This window comes from Moschus berezovskii, chromosome 17 (assembly GCF_049115385.1).
Source record: "Moschus berezovskii isolate FMDL1 chromosome 17, NW_MosBer_1.0, whole genome shotgun sequence".
Taxonomy (NCBI): Eukaryota; Metazoa; Chordata; class Mammalia; order Artiodactyla; family Moschidae; genus Moschus; species Moschus berezovskii.
The window spans coordinates 53,052,042-53,067,843 of NC_142476.1; the positions used below are offsets into that span (position 1 = coordinate 53,052,042).

At 46.4% G+C, this 15,802-nt stretch overlaps 1 protein-coding gene across 2 annotated transcripts; it reads left to right on the forward strand.

Moving 5' to 3' along the window:
- Positions 1 to 1,510: 1,510 nt before the first annotated feature.
- Positions 1,511 to 15,196, forward strand: MYOC (myocilin). Of its 2 annotated transcripts, XM_088845469.1 has the most exons (3): positions 1,511 to 2,219; positions 11,614 to 11,739; positions 13,808 to 15,196. In XM_088845469.1, exons 1-3 carry the CDS (start codon positions 1,658 to 1,660, stop codon positions 14,590 to 14,592), a joined length of 1,473 nt encoding a protein of 490 aa, XP_088701595.1. In that variant the 5' UTR covers positions 1,511 to 1,657; the 3' UTR covers positions 14,593 to 15,196. The 2 variants fall into 2 exon arrangements, with proteins under 2 accessions (XP_088701595.1, XP_088701596.1); XM_088845470.1 differs by lacking the exon at positions 11,614 to 11,739.
- The last annotated feature ends 606 nt before the right edge of the window (positions 15,197 to 15,802 follow it).

A 15,802-nucleotide genomic window follows, 5' to 3' on the forward strand; every position in this document is an offset into this window, starting at 1 on the left:
ATTTGGAACCAGTCTGTTGTTCCATGTCCAGTTCTAACAGTTGCTTCCTGACCTGCATACAGGTTTCTCAAGAGGCAGGTCAGGTGGTCTGGGATTCCCATCTCTTTCAGAATGTTCCACAGTTTATTGTGATAGACACAGTCAAAGGCTTTGGCATAGTCAATAAAGCAGAAATAGATGTTTTTCTGAAACTCTTTAGAACCAATCAAATAAGAATAGACTCTTCAGAGCAAAATGTATTTTCTCAATCTTGAGGTGAGTCTGCCCCAGGGAACATCTGAAATATTTATTTCACTAATACTGGAGATGTTATGGTATCAAACAACATCAATTGCTTCAATGCAAACATTATTTTAAAAGTTACTGATGAGGCTGTTACACATGTTCTGATTTGTATACTTGATGGATTTTGTTTGTTTTATTGGGGGGGATTTTTCTCTTTAGGTTTATTAATATAAGGAAAGGATTATTAACAGAAAGCCTGTGAATTTAAATGGAAAATAATTTCATCTTTATTTTTTTACCACTTTTAAACTAAAATTGGACTTTAACATTTCCTTTCATAAATCCAAAATTGTATCAGCAGTATCTGTGACTTTGTCACCACCAATAGAGATCATAGACATTTTATATTTCAAATTACAGTTGTTGCAGATAGCATACAATAGCATTTACACTCAAAACTACTTTGAAATTAGAAACACCCCCCCAGATCTTATTTTAAATATGTTAATGAAAAGGACATGAATATTTCAATTTTTAAAATCTTTCAGTAGTAGTATTTCAATATCATATGTTTTCTTTACAATCCTATATACATTTAAAAACATCTTCCTGGGAACGGGTCCACAGATGTCATCAGCTAGACTGATGGCATTTGCACATGCACGAGTGCAAACTTATAATAAGAGAACTAGTCCAGAGGTAATCATTGACTTTGGTGCCTGAGATGCAAGACTGAAGTCAGAAAGTCCTTCCGGAGACACACCCGGTCTTGTTTTATAGTGAGGGACAGGGGAAGAATTCTGCTTCCAACTGCTTTTAGAGGTTGGCTAAAGGTTTCCCTGAAACCTGGTGGCATTTTGCCCTTGTACCCTGCCCAGCTTCTTTCATCTCTGTCACTGCTACAGGGACAGAGGGGCTTGTCTTAGCTATGGATGTATCCTCATTTTCTAGGACAGGGCCTGACACAGAGCAGGTTCTCGAGAAAGTTTGCAGAGTACATGGAAATATGAACTAGAAGTAAATCCTTGTTGAAACGGACACACAAGTAGTGAGGTGGGCACGTGTGAGGGTGTGTGAGAAAACAGGCCGGGGATACAGGGACTTTGTTGGGGGTGTGGGTTGCGGAAAGTGGGGCATTCTTTTTTAAAAGAAATTCAAAACAGACTTCTGGAAGGTCATTTTTTAAGAATCTTGCTGGCAGTGTGAAAACACCCCCCCGCCTGTGCATGGCCCCACCCGGCCTCACGTGGCCACCTCGTTCTCCCCCCACACAGGGCTGGCTCCCAGCATATATGAGTCTCTGTGGAGCTGGGGAAGGAACCAGCAAGGCCACCCATCCAGACACCTCTCGTTGAGGGACAGTGTCTGAGGAGCCTCGCCCAGTCTCTGCACTGAGGGCCTCCAAACACATCGCTGCCACCACAGTCCCAAGATGCCAGCGGTCCAGCTGCTACTGCTAGCCTGCCTGGTAGGAGGTGTGGGGGCCAGGACAGCCCAGTTCCAGAAAGCCAACGACCGGAGTGGCCGATGCCAGTACACCTTCAGCGTGGCCAGCCCCAGTGAGTCCAGCTGCCCTGAGCAGGGCCAGGCCATGTCGGCCATCCAGGAGCTGCAGAGAGACAGCAGCGAACAGCGCGCGACCCTGGAGTCCACCAACGCCCGCCTCAACTCCCTTGAGGCCCTCCTCCACCGCCTGACCTCAGGCCAGCCTGCTGGGCCCTTGGAGACCCAGTCGGGGCTGCAGAGGGAGCTGGAAGCCCTGAGGAGAGAGCGAGAACAGCTGGAAACCCAAACCCGGGAGCTGGAGTCAGCCTTCAGCAAACTCGTCCGTGACAAGTCAGCTCTGGAGGAGGAGAAGAGGCGGCTGCAGGCGGAGAACGAGAATCTGGCCAGGAGGCTGGAAAGCAGCAGCCAGGAGGTTGCAAGCCTGAGGAGGGGCCAGTGTCCCCAGGCCCACAGCCGCTCTCAGGACGTGCCCTCAGGCTCCAGGGAAGGTAAAGACGTGGGGTGAAGGCGACAGGATCCGTGGTGACCTGTTATAGGTGGCCCAGGCCTATCCTTCCTGCCCCGTCCTTTCTCCCAGAGACCACGCATGTAGCATGAGGCAGACAAATGAAGGAGGGCAAAGCAACCGCTTTCACATATTCCTAGTACATTAGCTCCTGAAAATTCTGTTGAGGTTAGTGGTTCTGGGTTCTTGTGCTCACCCATGACAGGTTTCACCATTCTCAGCAAAATGATAAATAGAAGGACCAGATGAGATGCCTATATATACGATCAGTAGAAAGTCGCCAACTCTCCTTTTAGAAAACTATCCTTTTATGAATCTTTGTTCAGAGGTTATTGATTCTTGCCTTTTGTTGTTAAAATGGCCTCTATTTATGAAATGATTATAGGCGATAGGGTTTTTTTAATGGCCTTCCTCAGCAAAATAAAGAGGCAGCAACCCTTTTGTGTGTTTGGAAGTTTTCCTGCCCTTTGGGTAATTTGATAGGTAATTGACTTAAATCTGTAGATGGCTTTGGGTAGTATTGCCATTTTTAACAGGATTGATGCTGGAAGTTTTCCTGCTGTTGATTCAGTCTGAGAGCCTCTGCCTTTAAGTCACTTTGAGGTGGCTTTTGCTCCCTCAGATGCTGCTCTGTTCATCCTGCCCCTGCCAGAAGGTGAGTCCCTGAGTGTCTGGGCTGAGGGCGGGGGGCACTCTTCCCAGTAGCTGGGAAGACAGTATCATTGTCACTTTTTGTGAAATTGTGCTCCCAAATATTTGCTGTTTAATAAGTTTTCCAGTCATGAGGAAATAAACAAGCAAATCCAGTTATGGGACAACTACCCTAGAGTCTTCAAAGATATTGACATCAAGAAAGAAAAAAAGGGAGGTGGGGGACCTTGTTTTCGATTAAAGGGGACCATAGAGATGTAGTGACCAAGTGCAGTGTGTGACCCTGGAGTGGCTCCTGCATCCAGGGGCACAAAGCTGCAGAGAACAGGTTTGGGATCCTTGAAGAAATTTGAATATAGACTGCTTGTCAGATTACGTTATTGAGTTAATGTTCAGTTTCTTGGATGAGAGATGGTAGTGTGGTTATGAAGAATAGCCCTGTTTTAAGGAGATACATACTCAAGCACTTAGGGGTGAGGTGTCGGAATGTCTACACTTTACTTTAAAATGGTCTGACAAAGATTATGAATATATAAAGAGAGAAGGAAAAAGAATACAAACTGACAAATCTAAGTGAACAGCACATGGGAGTTTATTGTATTAATACTATTCTTTCAGCTTTTCTAAAGGTTTAAAAAGTCTTCAAAATAAGATGACAGGAAACTTCTGAAGAGAGGCGGGTGTGAGATCAGAAAACCCAAGAGTTGATGCCTGGGTATGACCTCGGGCAAGTCATCTAGTCTCTGCATCTTGGTTTCTCACCTATAACATGGCAATGAAAATTCCTGTGATGAATAATGATTTTTGTGGGGTTCAAGTGAAATGAATCTAAAGTATAAAGGATTTTTAAAAATTTTATATTGCTAGAGTTCGAAGAGATTCAGTTTTAAATTTTCTCTTTTAAAATGTATATTTATTTGGCTACTTTGGGTCTTGTTTGCAGTGCATGGGATCTTTAGTTGTGGCATATGGGATCTAGTTCCCTGACCAGGGATCGAACCCAGACACCTTGTACTGGGAGCATGGAGTCTTAGCCACTGGACCACCAAGGAAGTCCCCTAAATTTTACAGTGAAGGAAAGTAAGATGCCAAGGGACCCCAGGTTGAAGAGCTGATCAGTGATAGAACTAAGATTTGTTGAACTTAAGTCTCTGAGCACTAATGAAAGAATCATTATTAATACAAGTGTTAATGAGGCATGTATTTCAGACTGTTTACTGAATGAACAAAAGCAGTGTGTGTTTATAAAAATAGAGGTAACGTTTTTTTTTTTATTGTCTTGTGGTCATTTAACAAATCTTTGGAAATTTATTCTATGTGTTCTCTGATTTTATATTTCTTTTTGTCCATTCCAGCCGCTCTACTTTTGAAATAAAGACAACAGCCTATTAGAGTGAAGTCCAGACGGAAGCTCTTTTCTAGCAGTGGGATTTTCATGAGCAGGAAATTACATTAGTACAAGAATGTAGAGCTGGAAAGGGAGCCTCGAGAGCATCTGGCATCTCTGGCTCATTTGAGCAGACGTGGAAACTGAGGCCCACAGAGGTCACTCAGTGGTCCCCAGCCGCCAGCCCACTGGTGGCAGAGCTGGGACTAGAATTCAGCCCTACCTCGAGGTTCAGTGGCTCCTAGGACCCTGATGGGACCTCTAGTTTGTAGAACCTAAAGATGAAAGACAAAAGGGTTACATTGGAGTGACAGGGAAAGGAACGCTTGGAACAAAAGATGTGCCTCATGGTCCTAGATTTGAGAGTAAAGGGCTGCTTTGGGTGCTGGGCCTCAGGTGTGAGTGTGCCATATGCAGGGGAGGCAATACCTGGGGAATGGGGGGTGGGGGGTGAGAGCTCACTGAGTGAGCCGAGGAAAGGCCTGAGTAGGTGGCCTTTTTCTTACTGCACCTGTAATTCAAATTGTCACCACCACTTTATTGGGTAATTGTTACATAGGGAAAAACGTCCCCATAGAATTACGGAAGACACTTGCTTTGGCATGTGTGTGAGTTTAAATAAAATACACATATAAAATGTTGTAGTAATAGTTTTGTAGTGAGATGTCTGGAGGGACTTCCCAAGTGGTCCAGTAGTTGAGATTCTCTGCTTCCTACTGCAGGGGGCATGGGTTCGATCCCTGGTCGGGGAATTAGATCCCACATGCCTCACAGCCCAGCCCAAAAGTTAAAAAAGAAATGTCTGGAAATCTTTTAAATAACTCCTAAGTAGAAAACACAGATTACCAGAGAAAAATTAGAGTTGCTTGTAGAGTCACAGGAGAAGCCCTACTTCCCCCTTTATTTCTCCTCTGCTTTGGACTGGTCATCTCAGAGAACAGAATCCAGCATGTGGGCTTGTGGCAGCGTTTGTATGACCATATCCCAGGGAGGAGAACTGGGGACGGGAGGAGTGTGACAGGAAAGGAAAGAGAACCAACAAGGTGGCGGTGAGGGGCATTCTCCAGCGGGTCCCCATGGTGGGCAGCACAGGCTCGACCCCACAAGACTTCTGAGGAGCGGAATGCAGCGGAGGAAGGGAGCACTCCTCCCTGGATCCCGTGCTCTGTTGGCCAAGGATCATCCCATGGGATATATCGCATTTCCTTGATTCACAGATGGGGGCACGGGTTCTTGCAGAACCCGCCAGGCTCCTCTGTCCATGGAATTCTCCAGGCAAGAACACTGGAGTGGGTTGCCATACCCTCCTCCAGGGGATCTTCCCGACCCAGGGATTGAACCCGGATCTCCTGCACTGCAGGATGCAGAGAATGACTACCAACCTGAGGTAAAGTGGAAAGCATGCACTGAGTGGCACACAGTGAACAGCCAGGGAATGGACTCTAACTACAAAGAGCTTCTTTTGCTTGAGTTCCACTGTGGTTTAAAAATGTCATTTATAGATCAAAATGTCAACACATATGTATCTTTTCTGTAACACGCATTGATTCCAGAGACAATAGGTGTTGGAGCAGCAATCAGGATAGCAGTCTGCTAGCAAATCTTCAGTTTCCTAGAGTATTCAAGACAACCTGTGACTTCATCAGCACCCTTCTTTTTCTTCATCTTCTTCATGTATATATACTGACCTAACTTTTTAGGCAGATAGAAAATGGCTACACTAATAATTATAATGTCATTTGCATATATATATATGTGTTATGAAACCTTATGTACCTTAGATATATATATTGTGTGTGTGTGTGTGTGTGTGTGCATGGTATGCAAGCAAGTTAATCAACTCAGGTTAAGCTCTCTAGCGTGTGTCTATAAAGCAGTGGTGAAGGAGTCAGGATAGAGCATGAAGAAAATATTTCCAAAACTTTGTCATCAATATGAACTTTTCAACCACAGAAAGACTGGATTTTCATAGAAACAACCCCCTAAAATTTTTTAGCTGTCCGATACAATATAGTTCTTAATCTTTTCATAGCCTCTTTTTGTTTCCCCCCACACACATTCAGAATGAAATTTGAGTGATTCTCAAACATTCCAGAGAAACTTTAGCCTTTTGTTACATTTTTTGTTGAGGACCATTTCATTTTCAGTTTGAGCTAAGACTTCTGAGGCTCAGAGAGTTTGAGGAACGTGTCCAAAGTCACACAGCTGGTACATGGCTGGACTGAATTAGGAAAGTATGACTTCTGGCCCTGCCAGGCCCCTTCACACAACAGCTTCCCTGCCTTTTGGGCTCTGTATCCTCTCCCACAGGCTTCAGTTCTCATGCCCGGCTCTGCTCTGGGAATCGGACCATTGCCAGGTGCTCCTGGCTGACACAGCCACACAACAGCCAGCAGGCTTGCAAGCCAGGCATCCCACCTGCCAAGTGAGAACTGGCCTTGCAGTCATTCTGGAAGCTATTCCCTGACATTATGTTTTATTGTGATTCTTGTTTACTCCAAAAAAAGCCATGAGGCGTGGTTCCTGCAAAAAGTGATTAAAGGGATTGGATGCGGGGTGGGGTGAGGGGGGGCGGGAAGGCAGGGAGAAAGGCCCTTGGTCAGAGCCCTGAGGGCTTTGGTGGGACCAGGAAAGGAACTGGGAACCAGTCAGGCATGTGTAGGGGGAGAAGAGTTGATGGCAAGATAACCCTTTGGGTGCACCGCCTGGGAGCTATGCGTGTGTGAGTCACCCACTGGAATCTGAGTCAGCTCCAGGAGTGGGTCACCCCCACCCCAAAGAGCTAAGCAGCATCTTCCAGGCTCTTGTAGAGCTTCTGGTAGCAGTCTGGGTTCATACTGGAGTCAGAAACCACATAGCAGACTCAGTCAGGGATGCTTCACATAAAGAATAAGTGATGAAAGAGGAGCAACTATGAGATAAAGTAAACTCTGCATGGCACCCTAGGTCTGAGCGAGGGGAACCAGAGGGAGCACAGACTTGGAATGGTCCTGGCTTCATGGAGGAAAGTGGGTTTCAACCCATGAGACAGCAGAGAGGCTGGCCGGTTAGCCTTGAGTCTGAGCCAGGCTGCAGGAACTCTGCAGAACCAGTGTGGGGGCTTGCAGAGGTCCATAGAGTAGGGGGGGTCCCTGTGCAGGGACTTGGGGTGCCATGTAGCAAGGGCTGTGGAAAGGTTATGGCCAGTCTGAGGTGGCAAGGTCACAGATGAACCAGGTCCTGGACTCGTGCCTGTGCAGGGTTCCACCAGGTGTCCTCACACTGGTGCCCACCAACCCGGTCCCTGCAGGAGACCCTCTCACTTCCCCTGCAGTGTCCCTCTAGCACCCTCTACTGAGAAAGCTTAGCGTTGTGCTCACTTTAGAAGAGAAATGCCTTGTGTTTTAGAGAGCATCTTTGAAAGGGTGCATCATCTATGCATTCAGCACCGACAGGCATTTGTAACTGACACTCAACCCCACCATAAGGTGGAAAGGTTCACAGCTGCCGTGACCATGACAGATATGGGCTCAAGTCCCAGTCCCACCACTTACCAGCTGTGTGACCTTGGGCAAGTAACTTAACCTCTCTGAGCCTGTGTCTTCTTTTGCTAAATGAGGATCATAACGTTCCCTTTTAGGACTGCTATGTGGAATAGAAGAGCCTAGCATGGTACCTGGCTCATAGGCACTGAGTAAGTGGCCATAGTTACATTAGGTGCAGACTATGGTTCTAAAGCCTTATTCTATTTTTCTAAAACTTGTGAAGACAACAGATCACATAAATAATTTATATAAAACTGCTTTGAAATGTGGAAGGAGCTATGCTGCTGCTGCTGCTAAGTCACTTCAGTCGTGTCTGACTCTGTGTGACCCCATAAACGGAAGCCCACCAGGTTCCCCCGTCCCTGGGATTCTCCAGGCAAGAACACTGGAACGGGCTGCCATAAATACCTCTTAATCATCTCTTTTCACAAATAAACTGTTTTTCAGTATTTCAGTGCCAGTACTTTAGCTGTCTTCAAGGAAGTTACCTGGGAAAATGCCTGTAACTTTGGGTTTCTCCCCCTTCACATTTCTTTTTTCCCTGTGGCTAAAAATGGGATTTTTCTTTCTTTCTTTTTTGGCTGAACTACACAGCTTGCGGGATCTTAGTTCCTCAACCAGGGATTGAACCTGGGTCCCCCCGCCCTGAAAGCACAGAGTCTTAACCACTGGACCACCAGGAAATCCCCCCACTTTTCTTAACTTTCTTCTTACCGACTGGCAGGTATATACCTCTACTTTTCTCACTATGCATCTTTTTTTCAGTAAAATTTCTCACTGCGTTATATGACCATACTAGGTACATTCAGTGAGTGAAATAATTTGTATCATATGCACAGAGGACAGAGCTGGGTGCAGGGGAGGGCGGGCTCACAGTGACCCTCCATCGATGGCAACTGTGAGTCACGGAGCAGATGAGCAGGGAGCTAGGGAAGGGTGAGGGAGCTCTCTAGCTTGCACAGATGCCACTACGATGATATTTCTCGCTCACCTGAAACCTCACCTCCACAGCTCTGCAGACAGGGAGGCGATTCAGGGAACCGAATTAATGTCCCAAGACTCCCCAGGAACCATTTGGATCAAATGTGTCTGATTCCCAAAATGAACCCATGTTACTTCTTGGCCAAGAGGACTTGCCAGACTGGGAATTCCTCTGGGGATTCTGAAGGGAACCAGGGAACAAACTGAATCTTATTCACCCTTTTTCTCCATATCTAGCCTTGCACTTCTGGAGAAGGAAATGCAACTCACTCCAGTGTTCTTGCCTGGAGAATCCCAGGGACGGCGGAGCCTGGTGGGCTGCCATCTATGGGGTCGCACAGAGTCGGACACGACTGAAGCGACTAAGCAGCAGCAGCAGCCTTGCACCTCACAGGTGCTCCAGAGGGGCTGGCTGGTGGGATGGATCAACAGCTTGCCAAGGCTGCAGACAATGAAGACCCTCTGCACCCCTAGGGGTACTCCCAGTTACCCCGGAGTTTGGGTGCATAACCAGGATGACCTCAGTTGGTTACACATTTTGACTTAGAGCTTTTAACCCCTCAGGCAGCCCAGTCTAGGAACATCCCCGGGTGTGAGGATGGCACCCTCCACCTCCACCTCCTGGGCAGTCACACTCTCCAGGAGGCCAGCTGAACAGCTGCACTAAAGGCAGGGTGGAGACTGCATTGGGGATCAGGGATCAGGATGAGTCAGGGCTGGCTGTGCTGCCAGGCCACACACAAATACCACCCCCAGCTCCCTGGCCCAGCCCAAGCCTCAGGGCTTTTTAGCTGGGTGCTTTCCCTGCCTCCTTTCAGGGAGAAACATTTCTAATACTGCAGTTCACTGAAGCTAAACTCCACAGACTGTAGCCCACTGGGCTCCTCTGTCCATGGAATTCTCCAGGCAAGAACACCGGAGTAGGTTTCCATTTCCTTTTCCAGGAAATCTTTCCAACCCAGGTATCGAACTTGGGTCTCCTGCATTGTGAGCAGATTCTTTACCATCTGAGCCACCAGGGAAGCGCTTCATTGAAGCTAAATACCAGCAACCATGAGAGGGCGCCTTGATTCCAGACATGAGAAAATGTGAAAGAATGTGTGGTTTAAGATTACTGAAATGTGGGCACATCCAGGAGGGCTTTGAGCATATCTTTTTTATTCCAATACTTTGACATCTCGGCCTTGCTGCTACAGAAGGGACTGCCCCTCACAGGGCAGTATTACAAAAGATAGTAAATGACTCAACTGTAAGCACATCTTTCATATTTAAACCAACCAATCCAGAGCCCAAAACCTGCCCACTCGTCCTTCGAACTCACACTCAGGGCCACTATTCCTCCACCCTGATCAGTGAGGGCCAGGCCCCAGATACCCAGGGACAGCTCCCACACTTCAAAACCTTGCAGAAATTATCCAAAGTAGCCAATCCTAAACCTGCTTATCCTGCCTCACTAGTTCCTTCCCCTGGAAATCACGTAAAGTGCTCGCCCATGTTCCCCCTCCCTCCTGAACAATCCTGGTGATCCCCTGGGTGGCCCCCTGTGGAGGGGTGTACCCCCTCCTCTAGAGATCAGTGAGTATAACAGCTATGGCAGTGTCTCCTGATCTGTTGGCCTCACCATTGCTATCGTTTAGTCTGAGTCATGGACTGTAACTGACCCCATGGACTGTTTGTTACCCCATGGACTGTAATCTGCCAGGCTCCTCTGTCCATGGGATTTCCCGGGCAAGAATACTGGAGTGGGCTGCCATTTCCTCCTCCAGGGAATCTTCCCAACCCAAGGATTGAACTCTCCTGTATTGCAGGTGGACTCTTTACCACTGAGCCACCCGGGAAGCCTGTTGGCTTCACCATACCTGAACTACAATCCATCTTACATTTTAAAACAGCTGTTCCTGTTATAGTCAAGGGCTGCTATATGCCATAATGCTAATCAAAGTAGTGATAGCAGTAACTTAATATCTAACCAATGTCCTCCACACCTCTCCCCTTCTCCATGGTTCAAACCCTCCACCAAATTCCTATAGGAATCCTTCCTTGTCCACAACTAGCTTTGGAAAGGGATCTGACAGAATATTGCAGCTGAGCATGTAAAGCTTAACATGTTACTTTTTACAGACATACTTGTATTGTGACAAGGGAAAAAAAACAAGTCATGCAGGGAATTTGTTCATTGTTGAATTTCAGGCATCCCAGAAGATACTGAGAATCTTCCCAATATCCCAGCATCAGACCTCACCTACTCATAAATCAGACCTTCTAGTGGGAACCATTTTAACTGTGTACAAGTTTACTTTATTTTGAATACTATATACTAGGCATGTTGCTATCCAATTTATTATTTGTGAGCTTTTTATTATGGGCTTCCCAGGAGGTGCAGGGAATGAGGGTTCAATCCCGAGTCAGGAAGATTCCCTGGAGAAGGAAGTGGCAACCCACTGCAGTATTCCTGTCTGGAAAATCCCATGGACAGAAGAACCTGGCAGGCTACAGTCCATGGGGTCACAAGAAGTCGGACATGATTTAGCGACTGAGTACACATGCACAAGTTTTTTATTATGGAATTTTTCAAACATTCACAAAAGTAGAGAGAATAACACAAACCCTAACATACCCATCACCCAGCTCAGCCCAGGTAAGCACAGCTGGGCTGTCAGCACTGCCCAGTCTTGTTTCGTCGTCCTTCCCCCTCCCCAACCACACTTATTATCTTAAAACAAATCTCAAACACAGTCATATCTTTGAAACCCGATTTAAACCCCATCCTCAATATAGTCCAGCCTTAGACCTTCTTCCTCACAGTACAATCTTGCCTCTTTCTTTTAATATAGTTGCTAAATGGAATTTGGAGAACATGGACTTCCAGGAACTGAAGTCAGAGTTAACAGAGGTTCCTGCTTCCCAAATCTTGAAGGAGAGCCCGTCCGGTCATCCCAGGAATGAAGAGGGAGGCACTGGTATGCAGTGAAGTTTATCCTCTTCTGTAGCCACACGCTCTAGTTCTGTGCTCAGAGTTGGTCAGTTCACTATGCAGGAGGCAGGTAGACAAGTAACCCCCCTGAGCAGAGGCAGGAAAGGGGGAAAAGAACAGAATCCCTTTTCTGCTCCCTTTCCAGGGTGAACTGGCAGGGAGTCGATCTTTCCTAGCACAGCTCTGTATTTTGTCACTTACACTTATCATGGAGACTGCACTGCCCCAGGGGAAGATGAGAGATGTATCCGTTTTTCCCACTTGGTTGTCATATAGAATGGATTGCATCTGAAAAATGACATTTTGCAAGTAGATCTTTCATATCTTTATCTTGGGGCCAGACAGACACCATGTACCATCCCAGCATATTGTTATCTAAAGGTATCTTTCTTTAATTTTGGGTACTAAGGAAAAGTAGCATTGCCCCTCTCCAAGGTGTTCCCTGAAAGCCTGACTTTAAGATGATGAAGACTGTGTCTTTTAGAAACAGGGACTGTCTGTAATATTGACAGTTATTGCTAGCACAGTAAGGCATGCAGGAGGATGGGGAGTTTTAAAATATTCAAAATAAGATTCCTTGAGATATGGGCAACAAAGAACTTCCACTTTCTCTAAGAAGATTGAGATATCCATTATAATACAACGATGTGTTGTGATTCAAATAGTTCTCAACTATCTCTTCATTTTAAAAATCATATTCAGATTTTATTGTATTAAAATAATGGCTGAAGTATGTGTGGTCCATTGGGGAAGGGCTTGAAAAACTTTGTTTTATTGAGATGATTATAATGACTTGATTTTAATCTCACTGTTAAAATGATGAAATAAACCAGACATAAAAATCATAAAGAGTAATATAATGAACACCATGAGAACTTGCCCAGGTTTAGAAAAATATACAAATATAGTGTGAAGTGCTCTGTGCAGCCTTTATCTTTACAACCAATACCAAGTTGAAGTATTTATTGAAAACAATCCACGTATAATTTAAACCTGTGTTGTTCAAAGGTCAGATGTACTTGGATTCATATTACATGGTGATCAAATAATATTTCCTGGGCATTTACTCCATACCAAGCACTTAACATGTATAATTACATGTAAAACTTACAACCCTACTACCCAAAACATTACTCTTATCTCCCTTTACAAATGAGAATACTGAATCTTAGAAAGTAAAGTAAGTTATTGAAAGTCACACAAGTGGCAAGTGGCAAGGTCCAGGGTTTTTTTTGTTGATGTTTTATTCTTTGGCATTTTATTTACTAGGGTTGGGGCTTCCCTAGTGGCTCAGATGGTAAAGAATCTGCCTGCAGTGCAGGAGACCTGGGTTTGATCCCTGGGTCAGGAAGATCCCCTGGAGGAGGGAATGGCAACCCTACTCCAGTATTCTTGCCTGAAGAATTCCATGGACAGAGGAACCTGAAGGGCTACAGCCCATGGGGTTGCACAGAGTCAGACAAGACTGAGTGACTAACGCTTTCACTAACAGTTTACTAGTGTTAGCTTTTAACATCACTCACTAGCCAGGATAAAGTTTGAGGAGAACTTTTGAGGACAGTTTGGAATATTGTGGAAAATGATTTTTCATAATCTGAAACCACCCATTTGTGCTTCTCTGGACTGGCAAATAGAGGCCTGGGGTAGGGGGTCGTGTGCCTTAGTTTCCTCCCCAACAACAACTGAATTTTTATGATATCTAAAAATTGAAGGGGCTTCCCCGGTGGCTCAGACAGTAAAGAATCTGCCTGCAATGCAGAAGATGTGGGTTTGCTCCCTGGAGATCCCCTGGAGAAGGAAATGGCAACCCACTCCAGTACTCTTGCCTCGAGAATCCCTTGGACAGAGGAGCCTGGCGGGCTACAGTCCACAGGGTCACAGAGTTGGACATGATTGAACCACTGACACACACAAACACAAAGATAACAGAAAAAAAGCTTAGGTTTAAACCTGGACCGTCTGCCTCTGGGGTTCTCACTTCTGCGAGCTCTGCCATGCTCCACATCCTGGAATGATGGTGTATACACAGTTTTTGTTTTGCTTTCATTCGCCAGGATGCGGAGAACTCGTTTGGGTAGGAGAACCCGTCACTCTGAGAACAGCTGAAACCATCACGGGCAAGTACGGCGTGTGGATGAGAGACCCCCAGGCCGCCTTCCCCTATACCCCGGAGACCACCTGGAGAATCGACACCGTGGGCACAGACATCCGCCAGGTGTTTGAGTACGACCTCACCAGGCAGTTCACGCAGGGCTACCCGTCCAAGGTGCACGTGCTGCCCCGGCCGCTGGAGAGCACGGGCGCCGTGGTCTACCGGGGCAGCCTCTACTTCCAGGCGGCCGAGTCCAGGACGGTGCTCCGGTACGACCTGCGCACCGAGGCGCTGAAGGCCGAGAAGGAGATCCCCGGAGCCGGCTACCACGGGCAGTTCCCCTATTCCTGGGGCGGCTACACCGACATCGACCTGGCTGTGGACGAGACAGGCCTCTGGGTCATCTACAGCACCGAGGCGGCCAAAGGCGCCATCGTCCTCTCCAAGCTGAACCCGGAGACGCTGGAGCTCGAGCAGACCTGGGAGACCAACATCCGTAAGCAGTCCGTCGCCAACGCCTTCATCATCTGTGGCACCCTGTACACGGTCAGCAGCTACTCCTCGCCCGACGCCACTGTCAACCTCGCCTATGACACGGGCACGGGGAGCAGCAAGGCCCTGACCGTCCCGTTCAAGAACCGCTACAAGTACAGCAGCATGATCGACTACAACCCCCTGGAGAGGAAGCTCTTTGCCTGGGACAACTTCAACATGGTCACCTATGACATCAAGCTCTTCCGGATGTGAAAAGCTGCCAAGCTGTCAGAAAAGGCAGAAGGAGATGATGTTCAGGGCTCTTGAAGGGAGAGCCAGTCAGCCAAGGCCCACACAACTTTTCTCTGCTCTCCAAGCTTGCATTAACCCAGAAGAATGTGCACGGTCACCGGTCCGACTGGGCGGGGAGAGCCGTCTGGGGATTGAGAAGATTCCATGTTATTATAGATATTCTTTTCCTCTGTCTGCTCTTAAACGGATATTTAACCAAGATAGTGTAAGTTTTCTGGTGATTTGAAGCAAAGGCTATAAAGTGTAGGGGGGTTTTTTTGCATGAAAACCACAAGACTTTTGATAAATGGGCCTCACTACATGAAGAATGTATGTTTGGAGAGGAGGTTGGGAAAAACAGGTTGCCCCACAGGGAACCCAGCGCCAGCATCTGCCCTTGCATGTTGCCTGGTTACCATGAGCTCCAATAACAAGCAGCGCTTCTAAAGGAAAAGGGATAGTTCTTGTGGCAGCATGAACATGCATAAGATGTGTTTACTATAGTTGGCTTCTAATGCTTCAGGTGGATCCAGTTGTATATGACAGAATCTTTGCCCCATGAAATAAAATAATCTTATAAATGTTCTCCTTGAACTTTGTGTGATAGTTTGTGGAAGAGAAGAGTACAGATTCTAACCATCAGATAATTCCTTTGGGTTGGGAGCTGTGATTGCAGGGTGCTAAAGTTATGGGTGTGTGTGTGTGTGTGTAACTAAAAGGTTTGTGCCTGGTTTTGAGGTCTTGCCCATGATGACACCAGGCAAACTGAGGAGTTCCTTCTTTCCCACCCCCATCTCCTATTGCTTTTGGTCCTTCTCAAACAATCTTTCCATCTTTTCTCCAACTTACCCTCTTTCACCCTATCTGGTATTTTGGTTTTTATTTGCTGTCATAGGTATAACTTTCAAAAGCCAAGACCTCAGGTGAGCAGACCTAAGGAGTTCAATGACCTCTTTAACTAAATTTAATTCTCTCTGTAAAGGTCTGTCTCCAAAGACATCACAATATGAGGTACTGGGGGCTAAGACTTTAATGTATGAATGGGTAGGAAAGACAATTCAACCCATATCAACTGGGTTTTACCACTCTACTCCACTGGTAGCAAACTCTTAAAGACTAGAAAATCCAGAGGTCAGTGCATGAACTCATTCACCTCTAAGCACCTTTAGCTTCCAGGTGTTGAATAAAAAGT

Bases quoted from the DNA above. Each gene is read 5' to 3' on its own strand.
- MYOC (XM_088845469.1), top strand. From the start codon at position 1,658: ATGCCAGCGGTCCAGCTGCTACTGCTAGCCTGCCTGGTAGGAGGTGTG. The intron at 2,220-11,613 runs GTAAAGACGTGG...CTTTTAATATAG, and splicing joins GCCCTCAGGCTCCAGGGAAG to TTGCTAAATGGAATTTGGAG. The intron at 11,740-13,807 runs GTATGCAGTGAA...TTCATTCGCCAG, and splicing joins GAATGAAGAGGGAGGCACTG to GATGCGGAGAACTCGTTTGG.